This window comes from Telopea speciosissima, chromosome 8 (assembly GCF_018873765.1).
Source record: "Telopea speciosissima isolate NSW1024214 ecotype Mountain lineage chromosome 8, Tspe_v1, whole genome shotgun sequence".
Lineage (NCBI taxonomy): Eukaryota > Viridiplantae > Streptophyta > Magnoliopsida > Proteales > Proteaceae > Telopea > Telopea speciosissima.
In genome coordinates this window covers 10,744,558-10,772,292 of record NC_057923.1, presented here as the reverse complement: position 1 = coordinate 10,772,292, position 27,735 = coordinate 10,744,558, and the positions used below count along the sequence as shown (strand labels likewise).

Below are 27,735 nucleotides of genomic sequence, written 5' to 3'. Positions count from 1 at the left end.
TCTTCTTTCAGTCTAACTGCCCTCTGTTCCTTGTTCTAAGACTAGTTTAATTATTGTCTACGGGAATAATTTTGTCTGTGGCGTTTCGTGTTTCTCCTGCAAATGTCTCCAGTAAAGTCGTAGTTGTTCAACTGATGTTCATATTAATTCGGGAAAACTGAAAAGCTTCCTCCCTCTGCTTCAAACCCAATTTAATTCTGTTCTTGTTCTTGCTAATGCTATTGGTCTTTACTAGTAGGGAATGAGATTTCTGTTTGGGTTGGCTTTGCATAGCTTTTACAGAATCACAGTAAAACAATGTGGTTGAAGATTTGAGTGAGCTCGGCAATGGATCTGGAGCGTAGGATGTATGCTAATCCCATTAAGGTGAGATGCGTGTTTACAGAACGCTTCCCTTTATCTTTGAGAGTTTTTTTACAGAGTTATTCTTGTTGCAGAAGGAATCATGGAAGACCGTCTTGACTCTGGCATATCAGAGCTTGGGTGTTGTATATGGGGATTTGAGTACTTCTCCTCTTTATGTTTTCAAAAGTACCTTTGCAGACATTGAGCACTCGGAGACGAACGAGGAGATATTCGGAGTGTTGTCTTTCATATTCTGGACGCTTACACTGGTGCCGCTGCTCAAGTATGTGTTCATCGTCCTCCGGGCTGACGACAACGGTGAAGGTGGGACTTTTGCGTTGTATTCACTGCTGTGCCGGCATGCTCGGGTCAGCTCCTTGCCCAATTGCCAGGTTGCAGACGAGGAGCTATCGGAGTACAAGAAGGATGGCATTGCTCCACGACGCAGGGGTATTGGGTCGAGGTTAAAACTGACGCTGGAGAAGCATAGGGTGTTGCAGAGGGTGCTGCTAGTTCTGGCCCTGATTGGAACTTCTATGGTAATTGGTGATGGGGTCCTCACTCCAGCAATTTCTGGTGGGTACCCCGACTTATTTTTTTATTGGTTGGATTTCTTTTAAGATTTTTTGTAAATTTGGTGCTTGACTTGCATGATTATGTTGTGTTGCTATGCAGTTTTCTCTGCAGTGTCAGGCCTTGAGCTTTCCATGTCAAAACAGCATCACAGATGTAAGACCATTACTTTTCTTCCTTATTTGTGTGGTTTTACAGGTTCTGGCTTTCTGCGATCACCTTTGTAACTATTAGGCGGCTTACCCTGTGTCGGCAACCAAGCTTTTCTCCAATGTGGTGGTAGTGGATGACAAAAAAAAAAATTCCTTAAATTATTATTTTTTCTAATGAGCGACCACTTTTGGTTTGGTAGTTATCAACCAAGATGGGCATCATCTACTGTACAAGGCACTCTGATATTTCTAGAGGCCTTCTGACTACGTTCCAAAATGTTATTTATCAGGCTTGTTACTCATGCTCTGCCATGGAAATCCATAGAGACAACCGTAGAATATCATTCTAAATTTGTTCTAACAAACACATACTTTAATCCATCAAATTACTTTAGTTGTTTTTTTTGATCCTTGAGTTGTTTGTGCCTATGATCACTCACAACTTCATGAAAGTTGTACTCCTCCATCACAAATAATCAATGTGTGATCAAGGATTCCTCAATAGCAACCAAACCACCATAGAAGTAGGTATGGAAATAATGGATTTGTGAGATTATCAGGTAATAAGGGTCAAATATGTGAACGATCCTAGATGGCTTAAAAATAGAGGTTTTTGAATGTTGACCACTGTATAATACATAATTTTGCCTCTCTTTCCTGCTCTCACATTGCTTGTTGAATGCTGGATTCTCTCACAGCCAGTGAGTGTAAAAGTATCAGGTTGGCAACAAGTTGAGTTGCTTGCTATTAAAGCTATCATTGGAGAACCACCCACTCGGGTTGCTTGCTATTAAATCCATCATTGACACTAGATTGATCTCTATCCAGAGTCCAGAATTGTCAAGATCCTTTCGTTATATTCATGAGCATTAACTTCTGGAGATACCATTTACATTATCACCATCTCCACTACAGTGTTTTCAAGTTGTCTCTAATATTAATATTATCATTATACTACAGTTGTCTATTTTGGTGTTCTTTCTAATATTTTGTCCTAATTTGTTTTTCCTTTTCTTCATGCTCAGAGAACCTGTGAGTGTACATATTGGAATTTTGTCACATATCATTGTTCTCAACCTACTGATTTCTTTCAATCGTTTAATTTTCACTTGAATCAAAATGATGATGAGACTAAAATTTGGAAATTTTGCTTTGAGACCAGGACCCTCAGCTGTTCTAGTTCCTGCACTCCGTGTAGGTGAATTAGCTAATCCTACCCTATAGTTTTATTTTCTAGCAAAATTGTCTATCATTCCTCACATTTCGTTTATGTTAGTTGTGACAAAATAGAATGAAGGAAACCAGTAGGAAGAAGAAGAAGAGAGAGAGAAGAGGAAGTTGATAGAAGAAGAAGAAAAAGGAATAGACAATTTTGCTAGAAAATAAAACTGTAGTGAAGGAGTTATGTACCGGTCAAACTTAATTTGGTGTGCGCGAATGCTGTCAAAGTCGCTCTGAATGAAATAGTTTTTTGGACATCAAAACAAATGAATATTTTACTGTACTTTTTGGTTTTTAGCAGTGTTTTACTATATTAAGATTTATGGAATTTTTAGATTTGAGAAAAACCCCAGCATTAGAAAGTTGAAAATTGCACCTACCGCCGAAAATCCAGTTTTTGTTCTTGAACTGGGGTTGACTTTTTGTCCATTTGGAATTTATTTTTTAACTATTTTTATTGGATTCAAATAGGGGGATATTTGTTTATTTATGAATAATATCTTAAGTAAATGATATTAAGCATAAATAAGTGTTTGTCTTGGTTTATTAGGCATAAATAAGTGTCTGTCTTGGTTTATTAGGCATGAATAAGTGTTTGTATATCAAGGTTTGCGTAAATAGGTGTCTATATACCAAGGTTTCCCACCGAGATGACCGAGACAACTGAGATCTAGCCAAGATCTCGATATCTCAACCGAGACATTGTAACTCTTCATTTCGCCTTCCATCTCATCTCGGTTTCTTACAAAATCGAGATATTACCGAGATCTCGGTGAGTTCTTGAATTATGGTCTGGCGTGGCCACCGATGTGATTTCTCCGGACACCTCTAGTGATTACGACTTTCTTTCGTTCCGTGTTTGTTCCATTAAATTGGATGGGAACAACTAATTGATGTGGTCTTGTTCTTGCTTCTTTTCTATAGCTTCCCGTGGATTTTCTGGCTATCTTACCGGGGATGCTATGAAGTCTGATGATGTTGGTCCTGCTCAAAACAAATGGAATTTAGACAACTATCTGGTAATGTCCTATCTTATCGATTCCATACACCCAAATATTGCACGGGGTTATCTCTTACTGGATTCAGTGACCAAAATCTGGAAAGTGGCCAAAGATACCTACTCTCAAGTGGGAAATGATGCCCAAGTCTACGAACTCTAGAAGAAGATCCATGAGACAAAACAGAAAGAGATGATAATATCCTAGTATTTTTCTCAGTTTTGAGGTATGTAGCAAGAGTTAGACTATTATGAGGATTTCTCTGCTTCTTGCATTATTGATGCCTTGAAGTTTACCAAACAGGAGGACAAGCTTCGTGTGTATGTGTACCTAGAAGGTCTTAATATTGAGTTTGATCAGATTCGAGCTCATGTCCTTAGTCGTGATCCTTTTCCAACTCTGGAACAGGCGTATGGCATGGTTCAATCTGAGGACAGCCGCCGTACTGCAATGCTGCAACCTACTGCCTAGGATTGATTTGCCCTTTTTTCAGGGTCTAGAGCTTCTTCCTATGGAGGGTCTCAACGTCCTAGTGATCGCCCTAATTCAGATTAGGGCACTATTAAATGTGAGTACTACGGAAAAGAACGTTACACCAAAGAGTTCTGTTGGAAGCTCCATGATAGTCCTACAAATGGCAAAGGTCGTGGTCATGGTTGCAGGACTAGTTTGGTTCAGGCACACCAAACCAAAACCACTGATAGTGGTCCCATCGGGGCACCTCTCTTCGGAGGATTTGATGACTCAACTCCGCCACCTCCTTGCTTCGCCCAGTTCTTCTCCATCAGCATCAGTATCCACTTCCATGCCAGCCTCTTTTGATTCTCACTTTGCCCACAAAGGTATTTCTGCCGGTGGTCACTGTGCCTCTGTTGCATCCAATCGTTGGATTATTGACTATCATATGACTGATTCATCTCATTCATTTTTTAAGGATTTCCCTGGTTCAGGTAAGGGTAAAGTTAGGGTTGCTGATGGTTCCCTCTCCTCTATTTCTGGGAAGGTTTCTGTCAAATGCTTTACTCTTTATCCTCTGTTTTGCATGTGCCCAATTTTGCTACTAATCTCCTTTCCATTAATAGCCTTACTAGGTATTTGAATTGCAAAGTAACCTTTTCTTTTCCTTCCCATTGTGTTATACAAGATTTGGTGATGGAGAAAACGATTGGCAATGGTAAAGTGGCCAATGACATATAGTTGCTTGATTCTGCAGACTCCTCTTCCTCAACATTGACAACAAAAGCTCCTCCTGGTTCTTCTGAAGTTGCCTTGGTCGATTTATATGGATGGTATTATCGTCTAGATAATCCACCTCTTGGGACTTTTATAATAAATGTAACCTGAACCACTTTTTTTGTGATGCCTGCGTTTTTGCAAAACAAACTCATTTGGTCTATCCCCTTCTGATTATATAAGTTTGGTGCCTTTTCATTTAATTCATTATGATGTGTGGGGCCCTACTCGATGTGTTGCTGTTATTGGTACCGATGGTTTGTTACATTTATTGATTGTCATACGCGGGTTACTTGGATTTACTTGTTGCGCCAAAAGAGTGAGGTCTTCCGTTGTTTCCAGCTCTTCTAAGTTCCACCAGATGATTAAAACCCAGTTTGATGCCAAGATCAAGATTTTACACAGATAATGGGTGAGAGTATGTTGATGGGTTCTTTCAAACATATCTGGGTGACAATGGAACAATTCATCAGACAAGTTGTGTTGACACCCCTGCTCAAAATGGCGTGGCTGAATGCAAGAACCGACATTTATTAGAGGTTGCTCGTTCTTTGATGTTTCAAATGAATGTCCCTGCCCCTTATTAGATCGAGGCTGTCCTCACGGCTGCATATCTCATTAATCGGATTCCTTCTCTGGTTCTGGACTCTCGCTGCCCCTTGGAGTTGCTTACGGGTTCCCTCAATTTCATTGTTCCTTCGAAGGTTTTTGGTTGTGTTTGCTTTGCCTGTATTCATTACTAGCATGGTAAGATTGATCCTCGTGGCATCCGCTATATTTTTCTTGGCTACTCAGCGACTAAAAAAGGGTTTAAGTGCTATCATCCACCCTCTCATCGTATGTTTGTCTCTATGGATGTGGTGTTCCATGAGAATGAGGCATATTTTCCCACTGTCGCACCTCTTCAGGAGGACGAAAGATGTGCTTTTGATCGCTCCAATTCTAAATTCGGAAGAAGACATGATTTCAGCCCAGGGGAGTCAACGGTTTCTGTCCAAGTTAAGCCCACGGTTCCATAAAAGGTTCTTGTTCGCTTCATGTCTAAAAGGCAGCAAGATGAAGCCACCACTACTACCACTATGCCACTCCAATCGTCACCTCCTGATCCAAGTTCTCCTACACAGTCTCTGTTTTATGTGTCTAGAATTCATGTACCCGTTTCGAAGATTGACCTGCTTCGACATATTTTGGTGCGACCCGAATGGGATTTTTGTGTGAGATCTATGATGGTAGTGGAGATCATTGATTTCATTTGGGGGTGCCGGGGGGGGGGAAGCCCCCGCAGTACGGTTCAACCAGATCTGATCCAACCCGATGGAGGAGTACGCATATGCCTTACCCGCCTTGTTGTAAAGAGAGCGAAAATGAGTTTTTTTTGAATTTTGGGTTTCTGAGTAAGAGCTTGCAGTTCCGTTTTAGGTGTTCTTGAGAGATCTCCATTGTAACTTTGTTCCATTACATAGTGAAACATCTTCAGCTTCGCCCGTAGACGTAGCACATCGTATTGGTGTGTGAACCACGTTAAATCTCTGTGTCATCTTGCTCTATTTTTGTTTCTGTTCATGTTTTGCTTGGTGTTTGTTCTAATAGTCTCCATCTAGTGAGTCTTCTCCTACTTCTGATCCTACACTTGATTTACCTATTGCCATCTGTAAACCTGTTAGAACTTGCACTCTACATCCTATTTCCAATGTTATCTCTTATGAGTCTCTTTAACCTTCTTTTCATGCTTTCATTTCCTCCTTGTCATCTATTTCTATTCCTAAGCACAGGCAGGAAGCTTTGGCTGATCCAAATTGGAAGGCTGCTATGGTGGGAGATGAATGCACTTGGGAAAAATGAGACATGGGACTTAGTCACTCTTCCTCCAAAGAAGAAACCTGTGGGATGCAAATGGGTGTTTACTGTGAAGCAGAAGATGGATGGTACTGTTGATAGATACAAGGCTCGATTGGTTGTCAAGGGCTTTACTCAGACATTTGGCATAGACCACCAGGAGACCTTTGCTCTTGTGTCCAAGTTAAACACTGTTCGAGTAATTCTCTCATGTACAGTTAACTTAGGATGGGAACTGCAACAACTGGATGTGAAAAATGCATTTCTGCATGGGGAACTTGAAGAGAAAGTATACATGGATGTCCCTCCTAGATTCTCTAGTTCGAAAACCCATTGATACAGATTCATCATCAAATAGGGCTTGTTTCATTGGGAATAAGTGTAGGGTTGGGATATATATAAGTGGGACCAAATTTGGTTGAGGTTGGAATTCTAGGGTTTTGGGTAGGATGCCTTATGAAAATGGGCTGTTTGTAAGATCTAGGGTTTAGGGGCAGATTTTAGGAAAGAGGTTTATAGGGTATTAATGGGCAGGTCTAGGGGATTATTTTGGTATAAAGAAGTTAGGGTTTGGATGAGTTACAAAATTCTGCAATTTAGGGCAGAATTGGATTTAGGGTTTTAGGGTTCTAATGGATCTATGGATTAATGGAAGGGGTGATAATAGGAGTAGATGGAGCTTAGGTTAGAGGATTAGAAGAAGAAGGTTAAATGCTTGAATTAATAAACTACTTACTTGAAAGATTAAATCTTCAATGGTGGCAGCTTTGAAGAACTAGAAGAAGGAGCTCCCGATCTACAAGATGCAAGGAGTCGATCGGAGTCCACCAATCCCTTCACCTTGATATTACCCACAAGGTAGCTTTAATATTACTCACAAGGTTCACTCAACAGAGCAGAGCAGTAGCTATGGCAGCAAACAAAAGCTTTTTCATTAATCAAATTCGTGTACAATGCTGGCCTCCCTTACAAACTTATATAGAAGACTCAAAAATAGACTTAGACACTAAAAAGGAATGGCCTAACCTTATCCTTAACCTATTAGGCAACTTAAACTGACTAGGAAACTCAAATAGACTCAAAATAGAGTCCTAATGACTTAAAACAACTTAAACTATTTAAAATAAAGAAGATTCCCTAGTAGCCAATAGGATATAAGAACCTCTTAGCCAATAGGATCACTTCACTTAAATTAGACCAATTGAACCAATTGGATGCAACCAATTTAAACTGGTTCAATTAAAAACACAAAATAAAAAATAAGTATTGGGCTAATCCTGTATGCAACCTATATACCCCTATTTCAGGCCCACTAAAGTGGCCTAATACATAGAAAACCCTTGGGAACAAAGGCCCAACATATATATATCCCAACCCTACACTTATTCCCAATGAAACAAGCCCTATTTGATGATGAATCTGCATCAACTCTCCCCAACTTGAAAAAATTCGTCCTCGAATTTTGTAGTGATGAGGGGAATCAACATGTGATCGACTTTGACCATCCCCAAACAGAATTTCGGTGAAGCGGGAACAAGTGGGGATAAAGTCTTCAATGCGTGGAGCGTTCTCTTCAAAGAACCATAGTGGCATAACAAACTCTATGTGCTCGACCTCTTCAAGAACAACATCTTGGATGTCGATGATTTCTTGTGGAGTGTTGTCAATCACCACTTCATCTTCCATGTCCTCAGCCTTGTCTACTTTGCCCTCTTCAGTAGTTTTTTCTACCATTGTATGTTGGACCTCCACATCAATTTGATGGTCGAGCTTCTCAACCATGATCTCAACTACTGGTGCAGCTTGGTCTTCTTGAATTTCTTTAGCTATAGGTTCTTGAATCTCTTCAACACAAACCGCTTTAGTAGAATCTTTTGTTGGTGTATCTGCCATAGGTGAAACTTCAAACACAGTCGATGTCACTTGCATTTGAGTTGACATGTTCGGCAGTCCTTGTGGCTGTACAGTCGATGTGGTAACCTTTGGTTGTAATACTTTTAGAGTAAACAAATGGTATAGACGCTGTCGATCAAGTAGGACACACAAGTTGTTTTCCAGTTCAATCCAACCTTGTCGCTCGTCCAACCAATTGCAACCTACTGCAATAAAGCTCCTTGGAGATGGTACCGGCTTACACCAAGCACCATTATGATATGAAGAACACCCAAATTCAACACAGACTTTACCTGTAGGCTCGATGCAAATCTCTCCTGATTGGGACAACATATCCACCACGGATTGTGAAATAATGTTGTTACGTCTCCTCTCATCAACAACTAAGATGGCTGTGCTCCCATTGGGTAGACGAACTTGGGTCTTGAAAACGAAGGGAGGTGGGTTGGAGCTTCCCTCCGCCATAGCTTTGATACCACTTAATGTAGTCCTAGATAGGTAAGAGGCCTACTAGGAGCCAAACAACAGGATCAAATAACAAAAGGGGTTGTTGGTTCGAATGGACAGCACTAGGATTTAGGTCAATTCCTAGGGTTAGGGTTGGATAATGGGAAAGAGGTTTATAGGGTATTAATGGGCAGGTCTAGGGGGTTATTTTGGTATAAAGAAGTTAGGGTTTGGATGAGTTATAAAATTATGCAATTTAGGGCAGAATTGGATTTAGGGTTTTAGGGTTCTAATGGATCTATGGATTAATGGAAGGGGTGATAATAGGAGTAGATGGAGCTTAGGTTAGAGGATTAAAAGAAGAAGGTTAAATGCTTAAATTAATAAACTACTTACTTGAAAGATTAAATCTTCAATGGTAGCAGCTTTGAAGAACTAGAAGAAGGACCTCCCGATCTACAAGATGCAAGGAGTCGATCGGAGTCCATCAATCCCTTCACCTTGATATTACCCACAAGGTAGCCTTGATATTACTCACAAGGTTCACTCAACGGAGAGCAGAAGAACATGCTATGGCAAGAAACAAAAGCTTTTTCATTAATCAAATTCGTGTACAATGTTGGCCTCCCTTACAAACTTATGTAGAAGACTCAAAAATAGACTTAGACACTAAAAAGGAATGGCCTAACCTTATCCCTCACCTATTAGGTAACTTAAACTGACTAGGAAACTCAAATAGACTCAAAATAGAGTCCTAATGACTTAAAACAACTTAAACTATTTAAAATAAAGAAGATTCCCTAGTAGCCAATAGGATATAAGAACCTCTTAGCCAATAGGATCACTTCACTTAAATTAGACCAATTGAACCAATTGGATGCAACCAATTTAAACCGGTTCAATTAAAAACACAAAATAAAAAGTAAGTATTGGGCTAATCCCGTATGCAACCTATATACCCCTATTTCAGGCCCACTAAAGTGGCCTAATACATAGAAAACCTTTGGGAACAAAGGCCCAACATATATATATCCCAATCCTACACTTATTCCCAATGAAACAAGCCTTATTTGATGATGAATCTGCATCACCCATGCTAAGGTATGCAAACTAAAACGAGCATTATATGGGTTGAAACAATAACCTTGAGCGCGGCCTGGACGCTTTCATAAAGCCATGATGTCTGTGGGTTTCAAACAAAGTAATGCTGATCATACTCTATTCATCAAGAAGAGTGGTGAGTTGATTATTGTTCTTATTGTATATGTCGATGACATCGTGGTTACAAGATGTGACATTAGTGAAATAATCCAGTTGAAGACTTTCCTTGGCACAAAATTTAAGATTAAAGATCTGGGAAAGCTACGGTACTTCCTTGGGATTGAGGTTGCACGATCAGATCGAGGTATCTTCCTTTCTCAACGGAAGTATACACTCAAGTAAAACTAAAACGAGCATTGTATGGGTTGAAAAAATTGCCTCGAACGTGGTTCGGGTGCTTTCATAAAGTCATGATGTCTGTGGGTTACAAACAGAGTAATGTTGATCATACTCTGTTCATCAAGAAGAATGGTGGGCTGATTACTGTTCTTATTGTATATGTTGATGGCATCGTGATTGCAAGAAGTGACATTAGTGAAATAGCCAGGTTGAAGACTTTCCTTGGTACAGAATTTGAGATTAAAGATTTGGGAAAGCTACGGTACTTCCTTGGAATTGAGGTTGCATGATCAGATTGAAGTATCTTCCTTTCTCAACGAAAATATACACTTGACTTTTGTCTGACATTGGGATGTGGCAAATCTGCAAATATCCCCTTGAGGCAAATTTTCATCTTAAGCAGAAGGATGATGAACCTGTGGATAAAGGGGTATATCAGAGATTGGTTGGGAGATTGATTTATCTCTCTCACACTAGGCCAAACATTGTATTTGCTGTTATTATGGTCAGTCAATACATGCATATCCTTACTATGGACACTTGGAAGTTGTTTATAGGATCTTGAGGTACTTGAAGTCTGCTCCTGGTCAAGGGGTTCTTTTCTCTTCTCATGATCATCAGCGTATTGAAGGTTACACTGATGCTGATTGGGCTGGTTCTCCTGATGACAGCTGTTCCACCTCCGGATACTATACTCTGGTATGTGGAAACCTCGTTACTTGGCGCAACAAGAAGTAGGAAGTGGTTGCTCGTTCTAGTGCAGAGGCTGAGTTTAGGGCTATGACCCATGGTATTTATGAACTACTGTGGCTTCAGGGTCTTCTCCAGGATCTGTGTGTCCCTATTCAGCTTCCCACGCAACTCTTTTGTGATAGCAAATCAGCCATTAGTATTGCACACAACCTAGTTCAGCATGATCGGACGAAGCATATTGAGATTAATCGTCACTCCATAAGGAGAAGTTAGAACAAGACATCATTTGTGTCCCTTTTATCATCTACAGAGCATCTGGCAAATGTGTTTGCTAAAGGCTTATATAGTAAAGTTTTTCATTCAATTATTTTCAAGTTGGGCATGATTGACATCTATACACCACCTTGAGAGGGAGTGTTGTAATTTGGGTACAAGGGTAATTTTGTCTTATTTTATCCCTTAGGGGTATTCTTGTAATTGTACCTATTCTAGAACTTTCTCTAGTCTATTATAAATAAAGTGGGCTGTGGACATAATGTCACAAGCCATTATTCCCCAAATCAACACTTTGTTTTCAAGTTTGCAAATGAGGAGGATAATATTACGGTGCTTGAGGGCTGGGGGGGGGGGGGGCAAAGGAGAACAGGAAGATAATAATGGGTGTGAAGAGTAGAAAGGAGAAGAATCTTGCATCCACAGTCACGCAATACTCACGGTGAACCAACTCAATAAACTTTCTATTCCATATCTAAATCCGTCTTTGATTACAAGTACATAAAGAGAAGAACCAAAGACTCCTATTCCAACTCTAAAACTAAAATAGAATTCAAAACTAACTAGCGTATCTCCTACGAGTCTATCAACATAAATAAAATAATAAAAGCAAATAACTACAAAGACACTGGGCAGGGCCTTTTATACAAGGTAAAAGGAAATAACAGAAATAAATTAACTATTATCAGCCCTTATTAGACCAAAATTCCGGGTTGCACTGGTTCTGTATGGGTTTGGGTTTCCATACCCAGTTGTGCTGGTCCAACCAGTCGAGTGCTATTGCATCAATTTTTCTCCTCTGAAAAGAAATCGACTCCGTTGAGTTTGGATAAGGACCATGGAGACATTTGAGTCGGCACGCTGGAGGAAAAAAGATTTCACTATTCACCGAAGCTTGTTTGCCGGAAGGTCCTTTGTTGGAAGGAACTTCATCTCGAGTACACCGTGTTTGAAGGAATAAGTGTTAATCGTTGATCCTTCTTATCAAACAATCACGTTTGCCCTAGGAGGATGTGAGACACCTTTAAGGATAGACCGTCACATTGCATGGTGTCGATTAACCCACCAATAGAGTACATCAGCAAACATCGATCGTTAATCTTGAGATTAACATTGTTCACCCATACAACTTTGTAGGGGTTAGGATGCGGCTCTATCTTCAAACCAAGCTTGTGAACAGTGTCTTTAGAGACGGCATTGGTACAACTATCCATGGTTTAAAGTATTGCACTGTATCGTATCGTATTGGCTGATATGTATTGGTATCGTAGGGTATTGATATGATACAGTGAGATACGGTTTTTTTTTTTTTTAAATGGTATCGATTAGTATCGCATTGTGGCCGATACAGCGTGATACAACATGATATGATCGATACGTACTGATACGATATGATTGATTTGGGGGTTGAAAAAAATTTAAAATATCGGTATTTATCGCATCGTATTGGCTGATACGATGCGATACTCACATTAAAAGGCACCTGTGACTTCAGAATCAGGATTCCAAAAACTAGAAAGCACCAACAGCACCTAGACGGACAACTTTTCTCCCAAAAATTCAATTTTGTGACCTCTTCTTCCTCTTCTTTCAAATATCATGATTGGGGCTTTGATTTCTTGCTGAAAAACAAATCAAATCAAGGAAACAAGCTGCAATATTGCTTATTTATATTGTTTTTTGCTCCAAAATTATTTGTATCTTGACCATTTCCATGTGTATCTGTAGCGTGTGATACGTATCTCCGATACAATACGATACGATACAATACGTCTCTTAAAATCATTTCACGGATACGATACATGATACCGATACTTTAAACCTTACAACTACCACTGTCGATTGTTATGGTGCACATATTGTTGTCGCATCTCACTCTGGTCTGGAAAATACTATTTTGATGCCAATCATCTTTATTAGAAACCTTGTATGTAGCAAAAAGTGGACGAAATATGTAACAATGTTGCGGCTCTCCATCACTATCAGTGTCATTAACTTCACTAGGTTCACGATCGCTCTCTGACTTTAGAAGTACTAGGTTGTTCCTCTATTTCTCTTTTGAAGCAGTAGCCATAGATTATTCTTTATCAGCGAAAGCAACCAAATGATTAGGACACTGAGCAGAAAACGCCTGTACCCCTTGCATGAGAAGCACTGTAGCTCAGCCCGTGGCTTCATAGGACGTCTATCAGAACCACGCTGAGGCGCTGAGATTGAGAATGAGGGCAGTTTGGCCTCGAAGATGCCATAAATGAATCACTAAGACACTAACGTGTGGCTTGCTGAATGACTTTCCTTGGAGAGAAGATTGTTGTTGACTGGAATTATCACTCTTAGAGAAAGTATCTGTAAAAGTCCTCCGGTTATAGGGCCGCTTCAGACTTTCTTTTACCTGATATGTCACCTGTACTGCTGTACAGTGTCCTCCATTGTAGGCAGTCGACTGGATGCTAGTGCAACACTGATCTAAGGGTGCAAACCGTAGCGGAATTGTGCCACCAATACCTTCTCATCCCACTCAAAATCAGATCAAGTGGCTAAATAGTAAAACCTGGCTACAAACTCCTCGACTGTCATGCTGTCCTATCTCAACTGTGCAAACCTAAGGTGCATGCGCTGCTTGTGGTTGGTAGGCAGGAATCTATGGTTCATGGCTTCACTCATTTCAGCTCAAGTAGTGACTAACCTGATGCCTCGAGTCCGATTCTGTTTCTGATGTTTGATCTATCGAACTAGAGCCGTGCCCTTCAGGTTATCTTCTGCAAATAAGATCTTTCTGGCCTCAATCAACCCGTACCATCTGAAAAATATCTCGAAACTATAAACCCAGTCAAGGTACAACTCTGGGTTGTTATCCCCATGAAAATCGAGGGCATCCAACTTTCAGATCCATAAAGAGGATCATCATATCGACCAACTCCATATGGTGGTGGTGGTGTATGATGAGATGGGCCCTGTGGGACATAGTTGGAAGAATCCCCAGCTAACTACTGTCAAACCTGAAATTGAAGATTTAATTGTCAAAATATCCCTGCTAATAAAAAATATGAGAACTTGCATAGTTGAGGAATTCTCAAGGTAGGAGAATCAATAGCTTTCATGGTCAAGGAACTTTCTCAATTAAAACTTGATGTAAAGCCTCCTTCAGAGATAGGTCCACATATTTTTGAAAAACTGTCGGGGCTAAAGGCCCTCCATCCAAGTTTAGTTTTTCTTTTGACAGGGCAGCAGAAAGAGAAAGCATTTTAACTGTCAACTGTCTGCTCACAGGGGGCCTCCTTATGCCCTATGCCTGTTACATGTGCTTAAGTGCCAAGGACAATGCCCCTTACTCACTGATACTGAATTGTTTGCTCATGAAGTTTGGGTTGGAAGTTGAATACCTTTTGTCTTTCCTGGGTAAGCCGCAGGAATTTCATGATTTATTCTATGGTTCGAAGATATCTGGCATTGGCATCAGAAGAAAAAGAATGAGGTCTTGACACCTTAGCACTGTTAGTGTAACATCTGGATAGCACAAAAGGGGAGAATTTTCTCCGTGGCAATTGGAATTTTTTGGATGGAAATAGTCGTCATCTGGACTTCTTACTGTACAGGGTTAACCCCATGACAAGTATAGAGATTCACACTAATTTGTAGTACTACTTTTTAACTTAAATAGTGATAACCATAATTGTCAAGGCGTCGCCTAGGTACCACTTAGGCATCCAGATGCCTTCTTGGGTCCAAGGCGACAACACGACTTGTTTGATGCAAGAAAGTCGACCACCTTGGATGCCTAGGCGTTGCCTTGTGACAGCACGCTTTATATCATTAAAGTTTTTTGAATCTTCACAAGGTTACTTTGATTTTATGTTTATTGCTTTGGTTGTTAACGAACATGCTTATACCATGGCCTATGCTTTGTTTCTTATAGTGTTGGTTTTCTCATATGAGGTCATTACTAGAATAATTATATTATATTGCATTGATATGGCTTCTATGTTGCATATAAGCATAAATATATAAAATTCACTTTGATATATTACATATACTGCACACCTTGGGACTGCCAACGCTCACAGTGGAGTGGTTGGCTGGACCTGCTTCTTGTCCACATGAGGCCGTGCTGGAGAGTGGAGTTTACATCCAGATTTTGGCTGTAAGTCTTCCATCATGAAGATTAGGCTGTTATAAAGTTTCCTGATTTTTTGGTGGGAGGAAACACCATTTGTTTGGATGACATCTCTAGTGGATGTTTAGGAGATAAGAGTCGACAGTCAGACTGGTTCCAACTTCAACTGATCTTAATATAAAAAAAGATCTCTGATCCCTATTAAAAGTTTGCCCTGAGACCAATGATTATTTTGTTGCTTTCTTGTAGGATACTACTACAATGACAAACTCAGCCTTATCCCAACTGAATGGGGTCAGCTACATGGATCCTTGCAAAACAGAGTAATAATAATAATTAAAAAACAAAAAGAAATGGAAAGGAAAGAGGCACAACTCAGGAAGTCAGGAAAATTTCAGCTGGATCAGGTCGGCAACATGGTACCTTGCCCTCCAGTAGGCTCTATCCAAGGTTATACTTGGTACAAGACCCAGACTACTCATGTCATTCCTCACAACCTCTCCTATGGTCATTTTAGGCCTGCCCCTAGCTCTTCAAGTTCCTTCAATCGGGATCAGATCATTCCTCCGTACTAAGGCATCCTAAGGCCGCCGTTGAACATAGCCATACCACCTCAAATAACATTCTCGAAGCTTGTCATTGATCGGGGCAACTCCCAAATCAGCTCTTATACGATCATTCCTTACTTTATCCTTCTTAGTTTTTCCACGCATCCATCTGAACATCCTCATCTCTATTACACATAGCTTCTCTATATGAAACTTCTTAACTGCTCAACACTCTACCCTATACTTCATAGCCGGTTGAACAAAATCCTATAAAACTTTCCTTTAAGCTTTAAAGGAATACGCCGGTCACACAGTACTCCGATTGCGCTTCTCCACTTCATCCTTCCTACTTTAATTCTCTGTGAAACATCATCATCTATGACCCCTTCTTTGTTTATGATTGACCCCAGATATCTGAAATAGTCACTTTGCGGTATCTCTCTCTCAATTTTTACCATGTCATTTTCCATCGTAGTGTGACTAAAGTTACACCTCATATACCCCGTCTTTGATCTACTAATCTTGAAGCCTCTTGTTTCCAGGGTTGATCTCCACAACTCTAACTTAGCATTGGTCCCTGCTTTTGTCTCATCCACCAAAACGATATCATCTGCAAAGAGCATACACCACGGGACCTTGTCTTGAATGCTCGTGTTTAATTCATCCATGATAAGCGTAAACAGATAAGAGCTTAGGTTTGATCCCTGATGTAATCTAAACGTAATTGGGAATTCCTTTCCCTGGCCTCCGACAGATCTCACACTAATAACCATGCCCTCATACATATCTTTAATAACATCTATATATTTATAAGACACCCCTCTTCACAAGAACATGCCGGATTAAGTCTCTAGGGACTCTGTCATAGGCTTTTTCCAGGTCAATAAAGACCAAATGAAGATCATAAATAATGGATACTGATATGGTTCGAATTGAAGAACGAGAGGTATCGCAAAGTGACTATTTTAGATATCTAGGATCAATCATAAATAAAGAAGGTGACATAAAGGATGATGTTTCACAGGGAATTAAAGTGGGATGGATGAATTGGAGAGGTGCGTCCGGAGTGTTGTGTGACCGACGTATTCCTTTAAAGCTTAAATGAAAATTCTATAGGACTATTGTTCGATCGGCCATGATTTATGGGGCAGAATGTTGGGCAATTAAGAAATATCATATTGATAAGCTTTGTGTAGCAGAAATGAGGATGTTAAGATGGATGTGTGGAAAAATAAGGAAGGATAAAGTATGGAATGAACTTATTAGATCGGACTTGGGAGTAGCCCCGATCAATGACAAATTACGAGAGAGTCGTTTAAGGTGGTATGGTCATATTCAACGGAGACCTAGTGACGCTCCAGTGAGGAGGAGTGATATGATCCCGATTAAAGGAGTTAAAAGAGCTAGGGGCAGACCTAAAATGACCATAGGAGAAATGGTGAAGGACATGTATAGGTTAGGGCTTATTAGTTGTTATAAGTATAACCTCGAATAGAGCCTACTGGAGGTCAAGGATCCATGTCGCAGACCCCATTTAGCTGAGATTTTCCTAACGGGTTGGACTGTGCCTCTTTCCTCCTCTTACTATCCTTTTCCTTTGTCATCTCTCTTTCCCATCGTTTCTTTCCTCTTTCTTTTTTTTGGGTTAGATCTATGTTTTCCATTTTTTGTTTTTTGTTTTTTGTTTTGTTTGGATCCATGTAGCCAACCCCATTAAGTTGGGATAAGGCTGAGTTTGTTGTTGTTGTTGTAAAGACCAAATGGAGATCCTTCTTGCTAGCTCTTCTTTCCATGAAGCTCCTCAATAGGTAAATTGCTTTTATCGTGGATCTTCCTGGCATAAAACCAAATTGGTCTTTGAGATATAAGTCTCTCTTCTCAGATGGGCTTCAATTACCTTCTCCCATAGTTTCATAATATGACATTAATTTTATGCTTCTATAGTTATTGTTGTAATACCCCACAAGCAGGTCATGAATATATTGCAATTTAATATACTAAAGTATATTTATATGTACTATAGAGGGTGGGCCTTAGTGCAACGGTAAGGGTGCTCTATTGTGACCAAGAGGTCACGGGTTCGAGTCTGGAAACAGTCTCTCTGTGAAAGTAGGGGTAAGATTGCGTACAATATGACCCTCCCCAGACCCCGCAGTGGCGGGAGCCTGGTGCATTGGGTACACCATATATTTATATGTACTATGGTAGGTATATATGATTGTAAGATGTATTAACATGATACTTTGGCTTGATATTTTAGGACTTGAGAGACTTAGGTGCTACAATAAATAGATTGAAACTGTGAATCATTGTAACAAGCAACGTGAGGGATCATATACTAGTATTGCTATATGTTGAGTATTTGAAACGTATGAACATGGCTATGTGTCTTAAGTTGTGTATTGTAGTGTATGAGTATGATATAGATTATTGAATGGATGACTTGTATGCATGATTAACGAATGTGAGAGAATTGTATATATGTTGTTAAATGAGGTGTAATGAACTATTTGACACAACACATTTTGAATGATATGATTATAAAGTGAATGAAATGATGTTAAGTATATGTTGAGATGTTATATGACAAGCCGTTTGAGTATATGTTTATATACAAGAAGTGTGAGTATGTGAATGAGAAATGTGAATACATGTATGAGATATGTGAACAAGAGTATGAGTTCTGTGAACAAGTGAATGAGATATGTGAACAAGTGTATGAGTCTGGTAGTAGTAACATTATGAGAACATGACCCTGTGAAGACCGTCCCTTTCCAGTAGGGGGTTAGGTATTAGATGAGGTTTCTTACGAGCTATCCTTCGGGGACTACGAGAACACGAGTACAAGTACGAGCCGTGTCATTCCTCTCCCAGGCTGCAGTATTGGGATAAAGAGTTGAATAGATGATACGAGGCCAGGCTAACCTTAACTATTATGTGTACAATCGGTAATTCACAATATTGACTAAGACCTAACCTAACAGTAGAACGCTGTATGCATATCTGTACACTGTTAATGAAGCACATGAGCACTTGATTGTATTGTAATATGTTTTCCTCACTAAGCTGTTGGCTCATCCTTGTTATAAATAATCTTTTCGGATGATGAGTTCAGATGAGAGCTGTGCACAGCTCCAGACTCTATAGGCTGTGAGTGCACATGCTGCACTAACCTTAGAGACAGGTCATGAGAACTTATAATGTTTGGATGAATAATGTGATAATACAATCTGTTGATGTAATTTTGATAACTATGTTGAACTTTAGTATTTGCCACCAGTAGATGTATATACAATGTTTAAACCTTAAATCCAGCTCCAACTGTTGTTAAATCTTCTGCTGTGTATGTATGTGATGTATGGGAGTTGGGTTATTATACAAATGTGAATGGTGATTTCTGACCAATGTCTGTGAGGGCAGTACCTTATACCCTGTCTGGGTTTGGGGTCGTTACAATTACAGCTCTAAATATCACTTTTATTTTTGTAGATCAGGACTACACTACTTCTCCTCTATCATCTGACATTTTCCTTGTGTTTGTAATCTTGTTAAACAGCTTGGTTAACCAATAAACGCCACATACTCCTAGGGCCTTCCACACTTCTATTGGAATCTCATCTAGGCTCGGTGTCTTGCCTACTTTAGTCTTTCTTAAGGCTTCTTTAACTTCCGCCACACCCATCTTTCGTACATATCTATGATGTGTAGTGTCTTGATGAATAATGCAATCATCCGAGTCATAATGATTGAACTATCTCCATTTAGTAGTTCACAAATATACTCATCCTATCTCCTCACAATGTCCTCATCCCTACTAAACAAATTTAAAAAAAAAACTAAATCTATCAAATAAAAAAAATTCATGGCTTGGTTGTAGTTGTATGGAGAGCATACATGATAAGACTATACAAAGCCACAAAAACATTCAATGTGTACATATTTGGGAAGTATCTCAAATTTTTGGCAATGACCACTAGTTGTTGCTATATTCAGCAAGGTTGATTCCTTCAAATTCTTTAGAGGTGGATGCCCAATCAGCCAAACACTTCCCTAGATCAAGGCATGGCCTTTAGATAATTCTTCTTTTCCCCCCACAAACTTTTCTATTAATTCTTATTTTTTTATGTGGCCATGTACATGTATTTGCTTTATAATGTTGACAATCGTGTATTCACATAAGAATCGAAATAAAAATTCTATGAACTCCTGTTCAGGTTAAACAATCAGTCTACCTATAAAGTTCTGTGATTTTGCAGATGTAGAGCTCCCGGTAGCCTGTATCATACTGGTATGTTTGTTTGCTCTCCAACATTATGGCACCCACCGAGTGGGATTCCTGTTTGCACCAATCGTTATGACATGGCTTTTATGCATCAGTGCGATTGGTGTGTATAACATATTCCACTGGAATCCTCATGTGTATCAAGCCCTCTCCCCGTATTACATGTACAAATTTTTTAAGAAGACACAGAGGGGAGGTTGGATGTCTTTAGGTGGGATCCTGCTATGCATTACAGGTACTTGATGAGTATGTTAATGAACGGCAATTTTGATTCCATTTACCACTGAAACACCTTTTTCTAATGTTCATTTTTGTCATTGCAGGTTCAGAAGCTATGTTTGCTGATCTTGGACATTTCTCTCAGTTATCAATCAAGGTAAAACTAGTGACATTATCCAAATATTATGTTCTTCCCATAGTTACCCTCCTGGTATCAGTTTGTGATGCACTATTATGCTCAAGACATCTGGAAACAGCCTCATAGTGAAAGCAGGGGGTAAGGCTACGTACATTATGACCCTTCCCAGACCCCGCAGTGGTGGGAGCCTCATGCACTGGGTATGCCCTTTTTTTATTATGCTCAAGACAGGTGAGACCAGTTCTGCTGATATTGCTGAACATCATGGTCTATAAACTTTCATTGAGCTCACCACTAAAATAATTTTCATCTGCATTTGGATATAGTGTTGGTTGCTCTTGCTCCCCTCCTTTACCAGTTTCCTCTTTCTACCTTTGTCACTTTTGCTTATATTTAGATAGCAACTCCAACCTATTTGTCTCTTTTAAAATTTGGAAGCTTCCTTTTCTGATAAATACGACTTGTTGTGGCTTGTTGATGGCTTGAAAAAGGGCTTGGGCCTTCATTGTAAATTTCCTATAGGAGATCCAGTTGAAAGCATTGAACCTCATTATAGAATTGTTAATCCAATTTGAGATCTTGCTCCCTGTATCATTTTTTTTTTTGGATAGGTTTGCTCCCTGTAGCATGCTTATTGTTGAGACTTCATGCCATGGTGATGGATGTAATGTTCTGTTTGTATTTGCTTCTATTGCCTGTTCTTACTTGCTTTCCTCTTGTTTCACTTTCCACATTTAAAAAAAATTCTAAATATATTATTTATCAACAAATAGAAAGAAGAAGCTATCACTTTCTTTGGGACCCTATATTATTTATTTTGGTCTTTTCCATATTTGCCCCTATCCTTATTTATATTGTAGCTCTTTCATTATTGAGATAATAAAAAGTTATGGCTGCAATATGAACAAATCACACATATCTAAAAACCTAATGAAGTAAAGAAAATACGGAAGATTTTGGAAACACAATAGAGAAAGATGAACAGTTATTTAGAACAAAAGAGGGCATTCGATTAATCAAATGACAATCTGTGAGAACCAGAAACGTTTGGGAACATTCACATGAATCGTTAGAGAATGAGAAATCTCCAATAAATGTTTGTTTTTCTGTTCAACAACCCCATTTTGTTGAGGTGTATAAGAACAACTCTATTAATGTATCCATAGTTGTCACGGCGTCTATGCGAACCAAGGCGTTGGAGGGGGCCTAGACACAAGGTGACCAAGTCGACCAAAACACCCGCCTAAGAGCCCTGGGAGACAACTTATCAACCTGAGCTTGCAAATTATGAACAAATCACACATATGCAAAAACCTAATGAGGTAAAGAAAATACAGAAGATTTTGGAAACACAATAGAGAAAGATGAACAGTCATTTAGAACAAAAGAGGGCATTCGATTAATCAAATGACAAGCTGTGAGAACCAGAAACATTTGGGAACATTCACATGAATCATTAGAGAATGAGAAATCTCCAATAAATGTTTGTTTTTCCGTTCAACAACCCCATTTTGTTGAGGTGTATAAGAACAACTCTATTAATGTATCCATAGTTGTCATGGCGTCTATGCGAACCAAGGCGTTGGAGGGGTCCTGGATGCAAGGTGACCAAGTCGACCAAAACGCCTGCTAAGAGACCAAGGCGACCCTAGTTGTCAAGGCAATCACCTAAGCGACGCCTTGACAACTATGAATGGATCATTCCATGATCAGAACAAAAAACAGATATCTCACTATTCAAGTGCATTATCAAATTGAAAAACTTTAATAGAAGCATCAAACCGAGTCTTTGTTTCATTATAAAAACCTTTAAAAACAGAAATAAAATCTGAACTATCTCTCAACAAATACAACCATGTCAGGCGAGAATGATCGTCCACAAAAGTGACAAAATAAGAACTAACCTATTTTTAACACAAGGACCCCAAATATTTGAATGTACTAAAGAAAATAAAGGACTTCTAGACACACTACAAGAAGGGAAATACGACCAATGATGCTTCCCAGTTCACACTCTTCACACTCAAGGCGAGACACAGATATGCATTAGGTACCATATGCTGAAGTTTTGATAATAATAGATGCCCCAACTGAATGTGCCACTGAAGAGAAGAAAGACCATTGGAAGTACTAGTAGCAGCAGTCGGGGGTCCAACGCAATTAAGATAATATAGTCCATCTGGCTAAAGTCTGCCACCAATCGTCTTCCTTGTCTGAAGATCTTGAAAAACACAATAAGAGGGATAGAAGGTGATAGAACAATTTATGGATTTAGTGAGTTGACTTTCTTATAAAAGACTTAAGGTAATTGTGGTACATGAAGAACAGAGGACAGTCATGGATGAAGTGGGTGAAACTGTACCATGACCAGTCACATGGGTAGAAGACCCCATTAGCAAGAATTACAGGGAAAGGATTGTGAATTTTAGATGAAGAAGAAAACAATTCTGACTTACCAGTCATATGGGTAGAAGCACTAGAATCAATTATCCATGGAGTGGAAGATGTGGTAGTAAGAAATGCGGATGTACACGTGTGTGCCAGAGTGACTATGGATGAGGAAGTAGCAGTAGATGAGTCAAAAGTGTATTGGTATTATGGGTAGTGTAGTGTTACCACAGGAAATATAATAGATATGATAGATCTTCAATTAATAAGTCAGCAACATCGCAAATCAGAATCAGAAATCGCAGATTGCAGAAATCGAAGAGAGGAGAAAACCCATGCGTAGATGATAGAAATCCCTCCCTGCGCAGAAACCTTAGTTTCAGATTAAGACTTCGTTAACTTTGTAGATGATTAAACAGAAACTGGTATATTACTAAAACCCTAAGTTTTATGGATATAACTAGGCCTTTATAATAGTAAATTGTAGCAATTGGTGGCTGCACACCACTGGATAAAACCCTAGATAGATTCTCTCAGCATAATGGGGGAAAAAAATAGCCAACTGATTAGACCTGCTCTGATACCACGAAACAATATCAATCTCAGGAAACCAGTATCTGCAATGCAAGAGAAGAAGAGAAAGAAGAGAGTCTCAAGTCTAGAGAGAAAACCAGGCTCATGGTTTGTACAGAATTACAAACCGTGAGCACCTATGATGCTTATATAACATGATAAAAGAGAAATTACAAGTATACCCTTAATACCTAAACAGTACATAAACAAATATAAAAGAACCAGAACTAACTCCCCAAAATACCCCTGCGGTTACACTAACACAATAGCCATAATACCAATACACTAAACAAAATGTACATTGAAAAGTTATATACCAAATATGTTAAGAGTTTTAGGTGGGTTACTCAATCATGATTACAAAACTTTCCTTTTTCTTTTCACAAGTTATTTCGCTTTCCTTTACTTGCAACCAAATGGAGCCAAAATATCTAGGCAGGCATAAAACACAGTAACAGTCGCATGGAATGTGGGCGGGAGAGCTAGAAATAGGAGAAGAAAGGGATAGATGCTAAGGCACATATCAAGGGTCAAAACGGAATGTAATTTTGTACATTCTGATGCAATCTAAGAACGTAAATATACAAAATCGTAGAGCATACCCCTTGAGACTATAATATACAGGTAAATCTCCAACATGATAGGCTTGTATTGTGGTTTCAATATAAGTTTTGAGTTATAAATGTAATTAATCCTTTGTTCATGATAGTTGATGTTTTTTGCCAAATGTATATAATCAATTTTATATGTGGTCTTCCCTGAAAATATTGCATAGATTGAGTAGGTGACAGGGCAGGATAATTGTCAAATATATGGAGTTAAATTATATCTGATGAATTTCGCATTGATATCTACTTTATGCCTAATAATAATAATATAAATTAGATAGTAATCTGTATCTCTTAATATATCTGATTAACTGTGACTATTTGAATGTGCATTTGGCGTGTTTGATCTTTGGTGTGTATATTGAACATATGTCAAAATGTTACTGTGTATAAAAAGCATTATAACATATTTAGCTTCAAAAAGTTAAGGGGTAAATACTAATATATCATACTTAAACCTATGCCTAGAGTTGGTCTTCTTGTGGAGAGTTCTTGACACTAATTATCCTCAAATAGGCCACATATGTCATGAGTCTAACAAAACCAGACCATAGTTGTCAAGGTGTCACCTAGGTGACCGCCTTGGCATTCAGGGGCCTTGACAGCTAGTGTCGCCTTGGTCGCCTAAGTGGTGTTTTCGTCTCCTTGGTCAGCTTGTTGATGTCACCTTGCGTCCAGGTCCCTTCCAACGCCTTGGTTCGCCTAGACGCCATGACAACTATGAACCAGACACAATCCTTCAACTCCAAACATACATGACGTTGACATGGTTAATTCATGTGACATGAATCTGAAATGAGCATTTAATAACCAGTTCTGTTAGGGTCGGGGATCGTTTCATGTTATTTATATACTTATTCTGTTCAGTTGGGGTAATTTTGACGTGACATGAATATGACACAATCCAAAAACTACCTTAATGACCCATTGCCATTTGCATTCCAAACTATGTGATTGGGGAACCACTAAAAGAGCTATGTGGTTTCTATAGTGCCCTTGTTCACATCAGCCCTATACTAAACTTGCCATTGCACTTTCCCCTACAAATAATAGACCTCTGATATTTTGTAGCATTTTGTGTGCACTGTACTCTTTCTGCTTCATGGGAAAGGTGTATTGGGTTGTAATCTTGCCACATGAAAAGTGGGTTACCTGACACAGTTAAAAAACTTTTCTGTTTCAATTGTTCTGTTAAAGTTGACTACTTCAGTTCTTTGCATCTATATTTTTTGAAGTTATGTCATTGTTTTATTAGTTTTATTCTTCTAAGCTACCTAAAGTAGCACTGGTATGAAATGTTTAATTTCCAGAGTCCATCTTCTAATTTTTTCTAAAAGACATAGATTGAAAATGCTTGAAGTTATCCTTTGTTCAGGCCTGACAGATGAATGGCTCTTTGTTAACTTGTGCTGGAGTATGATCAGGGATTTGAAATCCGTATTCTCTTTGATACATATTCTTTAAAATGGAAGGTAGAAAAGGAAAACAGCAATTTTCACACAAATTCATCTGTCCCCCCTTCTTGTTGTATGTTGATATACATTGTTGTGGCCCTTACTTAACAGCTCGAGCTTTTAGGATAAACGGTTGTAACATGGTATCAGATCTAGGATGTCAGGTGTTTGATCCCTAGTATGTCTGAGGAGTTTGTGTTGTGTGTTGTTGCCTACACCTTGTACGTGCAGAGCTGTATGTGTGTGTGTGTGGGCTTGCACGTGTAGGAGGTGGTGTTTTGTGTTGATATACATTGTTGTGACCCTTAATACCCCCACCCCCGGAGCAATTTGAGGCGTAGGATCTCTTTTGAATAAAGTTATGCCTCTGCAGATTGCTTTTACCTCTGTGGTTTATCCATCCTTGATACTCGCATATATGGGACAAGCTGCTTATCTGTCCAAGCATCACACTATTGAAAGTGTCTACCGGATTGGATTTTACGTATCTGTGCCAGGTAGTTATTTTGGTTTTTCTTATAGAGGAATACAATTTAACTATAGTAATGGGATTTTGTATAATTGGAACTAACCAATTTTAATGTGTTAGAGAGGATAAGGTGGCCGGTTCTGGCAATAGCCATACTTGCAGCAGTGGTTGGAAGCCAAGCCATAATTACGGGGACCTTCTCAATCATCAAGCAGTGCTCTGCTTTAGGCTGCTTCCCAAGGGTCAAAATAGTTCATACATCATCTGAAATACATGGCCAGATATATATCCCAGAAATCAACTGGATTTTAATGCTGTTATGCTTGGCCGTTACCATCGGATTCAGAGACACAAAACGGATGGGTAATGCTTCAGGTATGGCCATCATGATTAAAATAATTCCATCTGAATATTCATGTTTGAATGATTTTATCTTTTACTTTGGAGAGAGAATTTTGTGATTTTGTCAGATGAACTGATCAACATTAACTTTTTAGAGGAATATAGCTTATCCGTCGTAATTCTTTATAGGTAGTGATTTTAACTTCACTACTGAAACAGAAGCCACCCGGCAAAAACAGATAAATACTCCAGGCTCTTAGTATTCAAGAAGCAATCAGAGAATCTTTTTATTAATTTTTTTTTTTTTTTTGGTTACATATACTTTTCCTGACCTCTGGTAACTTTTTGTTGAACAGGCTTGGCAGTTATAACCGTCATGCTAGTTACCACTTGCCTGATGTCTCTGGTTATAGTTCTTGTGTGGAATCAGAGTGTCTTTCTTGCTGTTTGCTTCATATTCTTCTTTGGATCTCTTGAAGCACTCTTCTTCTCAGCCTCCCTTATAAAGTTCCTTGAAGGGGCATGGGTCCCTATTGCCCTTGCCTTCATCTTCCTGGTTGTAATGTATGTTTGGCACTATGGCACACTCAAGAAGTATGAGTTTGATGTCCAAAACAAGGTCTCCATCAACTGGCTCCTAACCTTGGGTCCAGGTCTGGGGATTGTACGTGTCAAGGGCATTGGTCTTGTACACACTGAGCTTGTCTCTGGAATCCCCGCAATTTTCTCCCATTTTGTCACCAACCTCCCTGCCTTCCACCAAATTCTGGTCTTCTTCTGCGTCAAATCTGTCCCTGTTCCGCATGTTCGGCCTGAGGAACGGTTCCTTGTGGGCCGCATTGGACCAAGAGAGTACAGGCTTTACAGGTGCATTGCACGTTATGGGTACCGTGATGTGCACAAGGATGATTTAGAGTTTGAAAAGGATCTTGTTTTTAGCATAGCAGAATTTATCCGGTCAGATAAACCAGAGCATAATGGAGGAGTGGACATGGAGAAGGTTGACGAGAAATTGACAGTTGTTGGGACATCTTCTGCAAATTTTGAAGGGATACAAATCTGTGAAGATGGGGATGCTGCTGAAGTAACAGGCCCTTCGGAGATGAAGGAAATACATTCTCCATTAGTCCAGAGGAAAAGAGTGAGGTTTGTGTTGCCTGAGAACCCAAAGATCGATGATGCTACACAGGAGGAGCTTCAGGATCTGATGGAAGCGAGGGAGGCTGGGATGGCATTCATACTCGGACACTCTTATGTAAGAGCCAGACGTGGTTCAAGCTTGATGAAGAATTTGGTGATCAATATTGGGTATGATTTCCTGAGGAGGAACTGCAGGGGCCCATCGTATGCACATAACATCCCTCATGCTTCTACCCTCGAGGTGGCGATGATCTACCATGTTTAACTTTGTTTCTACGATGTTTTTTCTTGTATTATATTGTGTATATTATAGATTTCCAGCGATATCCATGGTGGGGAAAAGAATTTTCCTGCC

General features: G+C 39.4%; 1 protein-coding gene across 2 annotated transcripts; it reads left to right on the top strand.

Annotated features, from left to right (window-relative positions):
- LOC122671609 (potassium transporter 8-like) lies at window positions 1-27,735 on the top strand. Of its 2 annotated transcripts, none has more exons than XM_043868933.1 (8): window positions 1-366; window positions 438-921; window positions 1,021-1,074; window positions 20,023-20,283; window positions 20,372-20,424; window positions 25,803-25,926; window positions 26,019-26,273; window positions 26,597-27,735. In XM_043868933.1, the coding sequence occupies exons 1-8, from the start codon at window positions 328-330 to the stop codon at window positions 27,643-27,645; spliced, it is 2,319 nt and encodes a 772-aa protein (XP_043724868.1). In that variant the 5' UTR covers window positions 1-327; the 3' UTR covers window positions 27,646-27,735. The 2 variants fall into 2 exon arrangements, with proteins under 2 accessions (XP_043724868.1, XP_043724866.1); XM_043868931.1 differs by having other exon boundaries at window positions 435-921.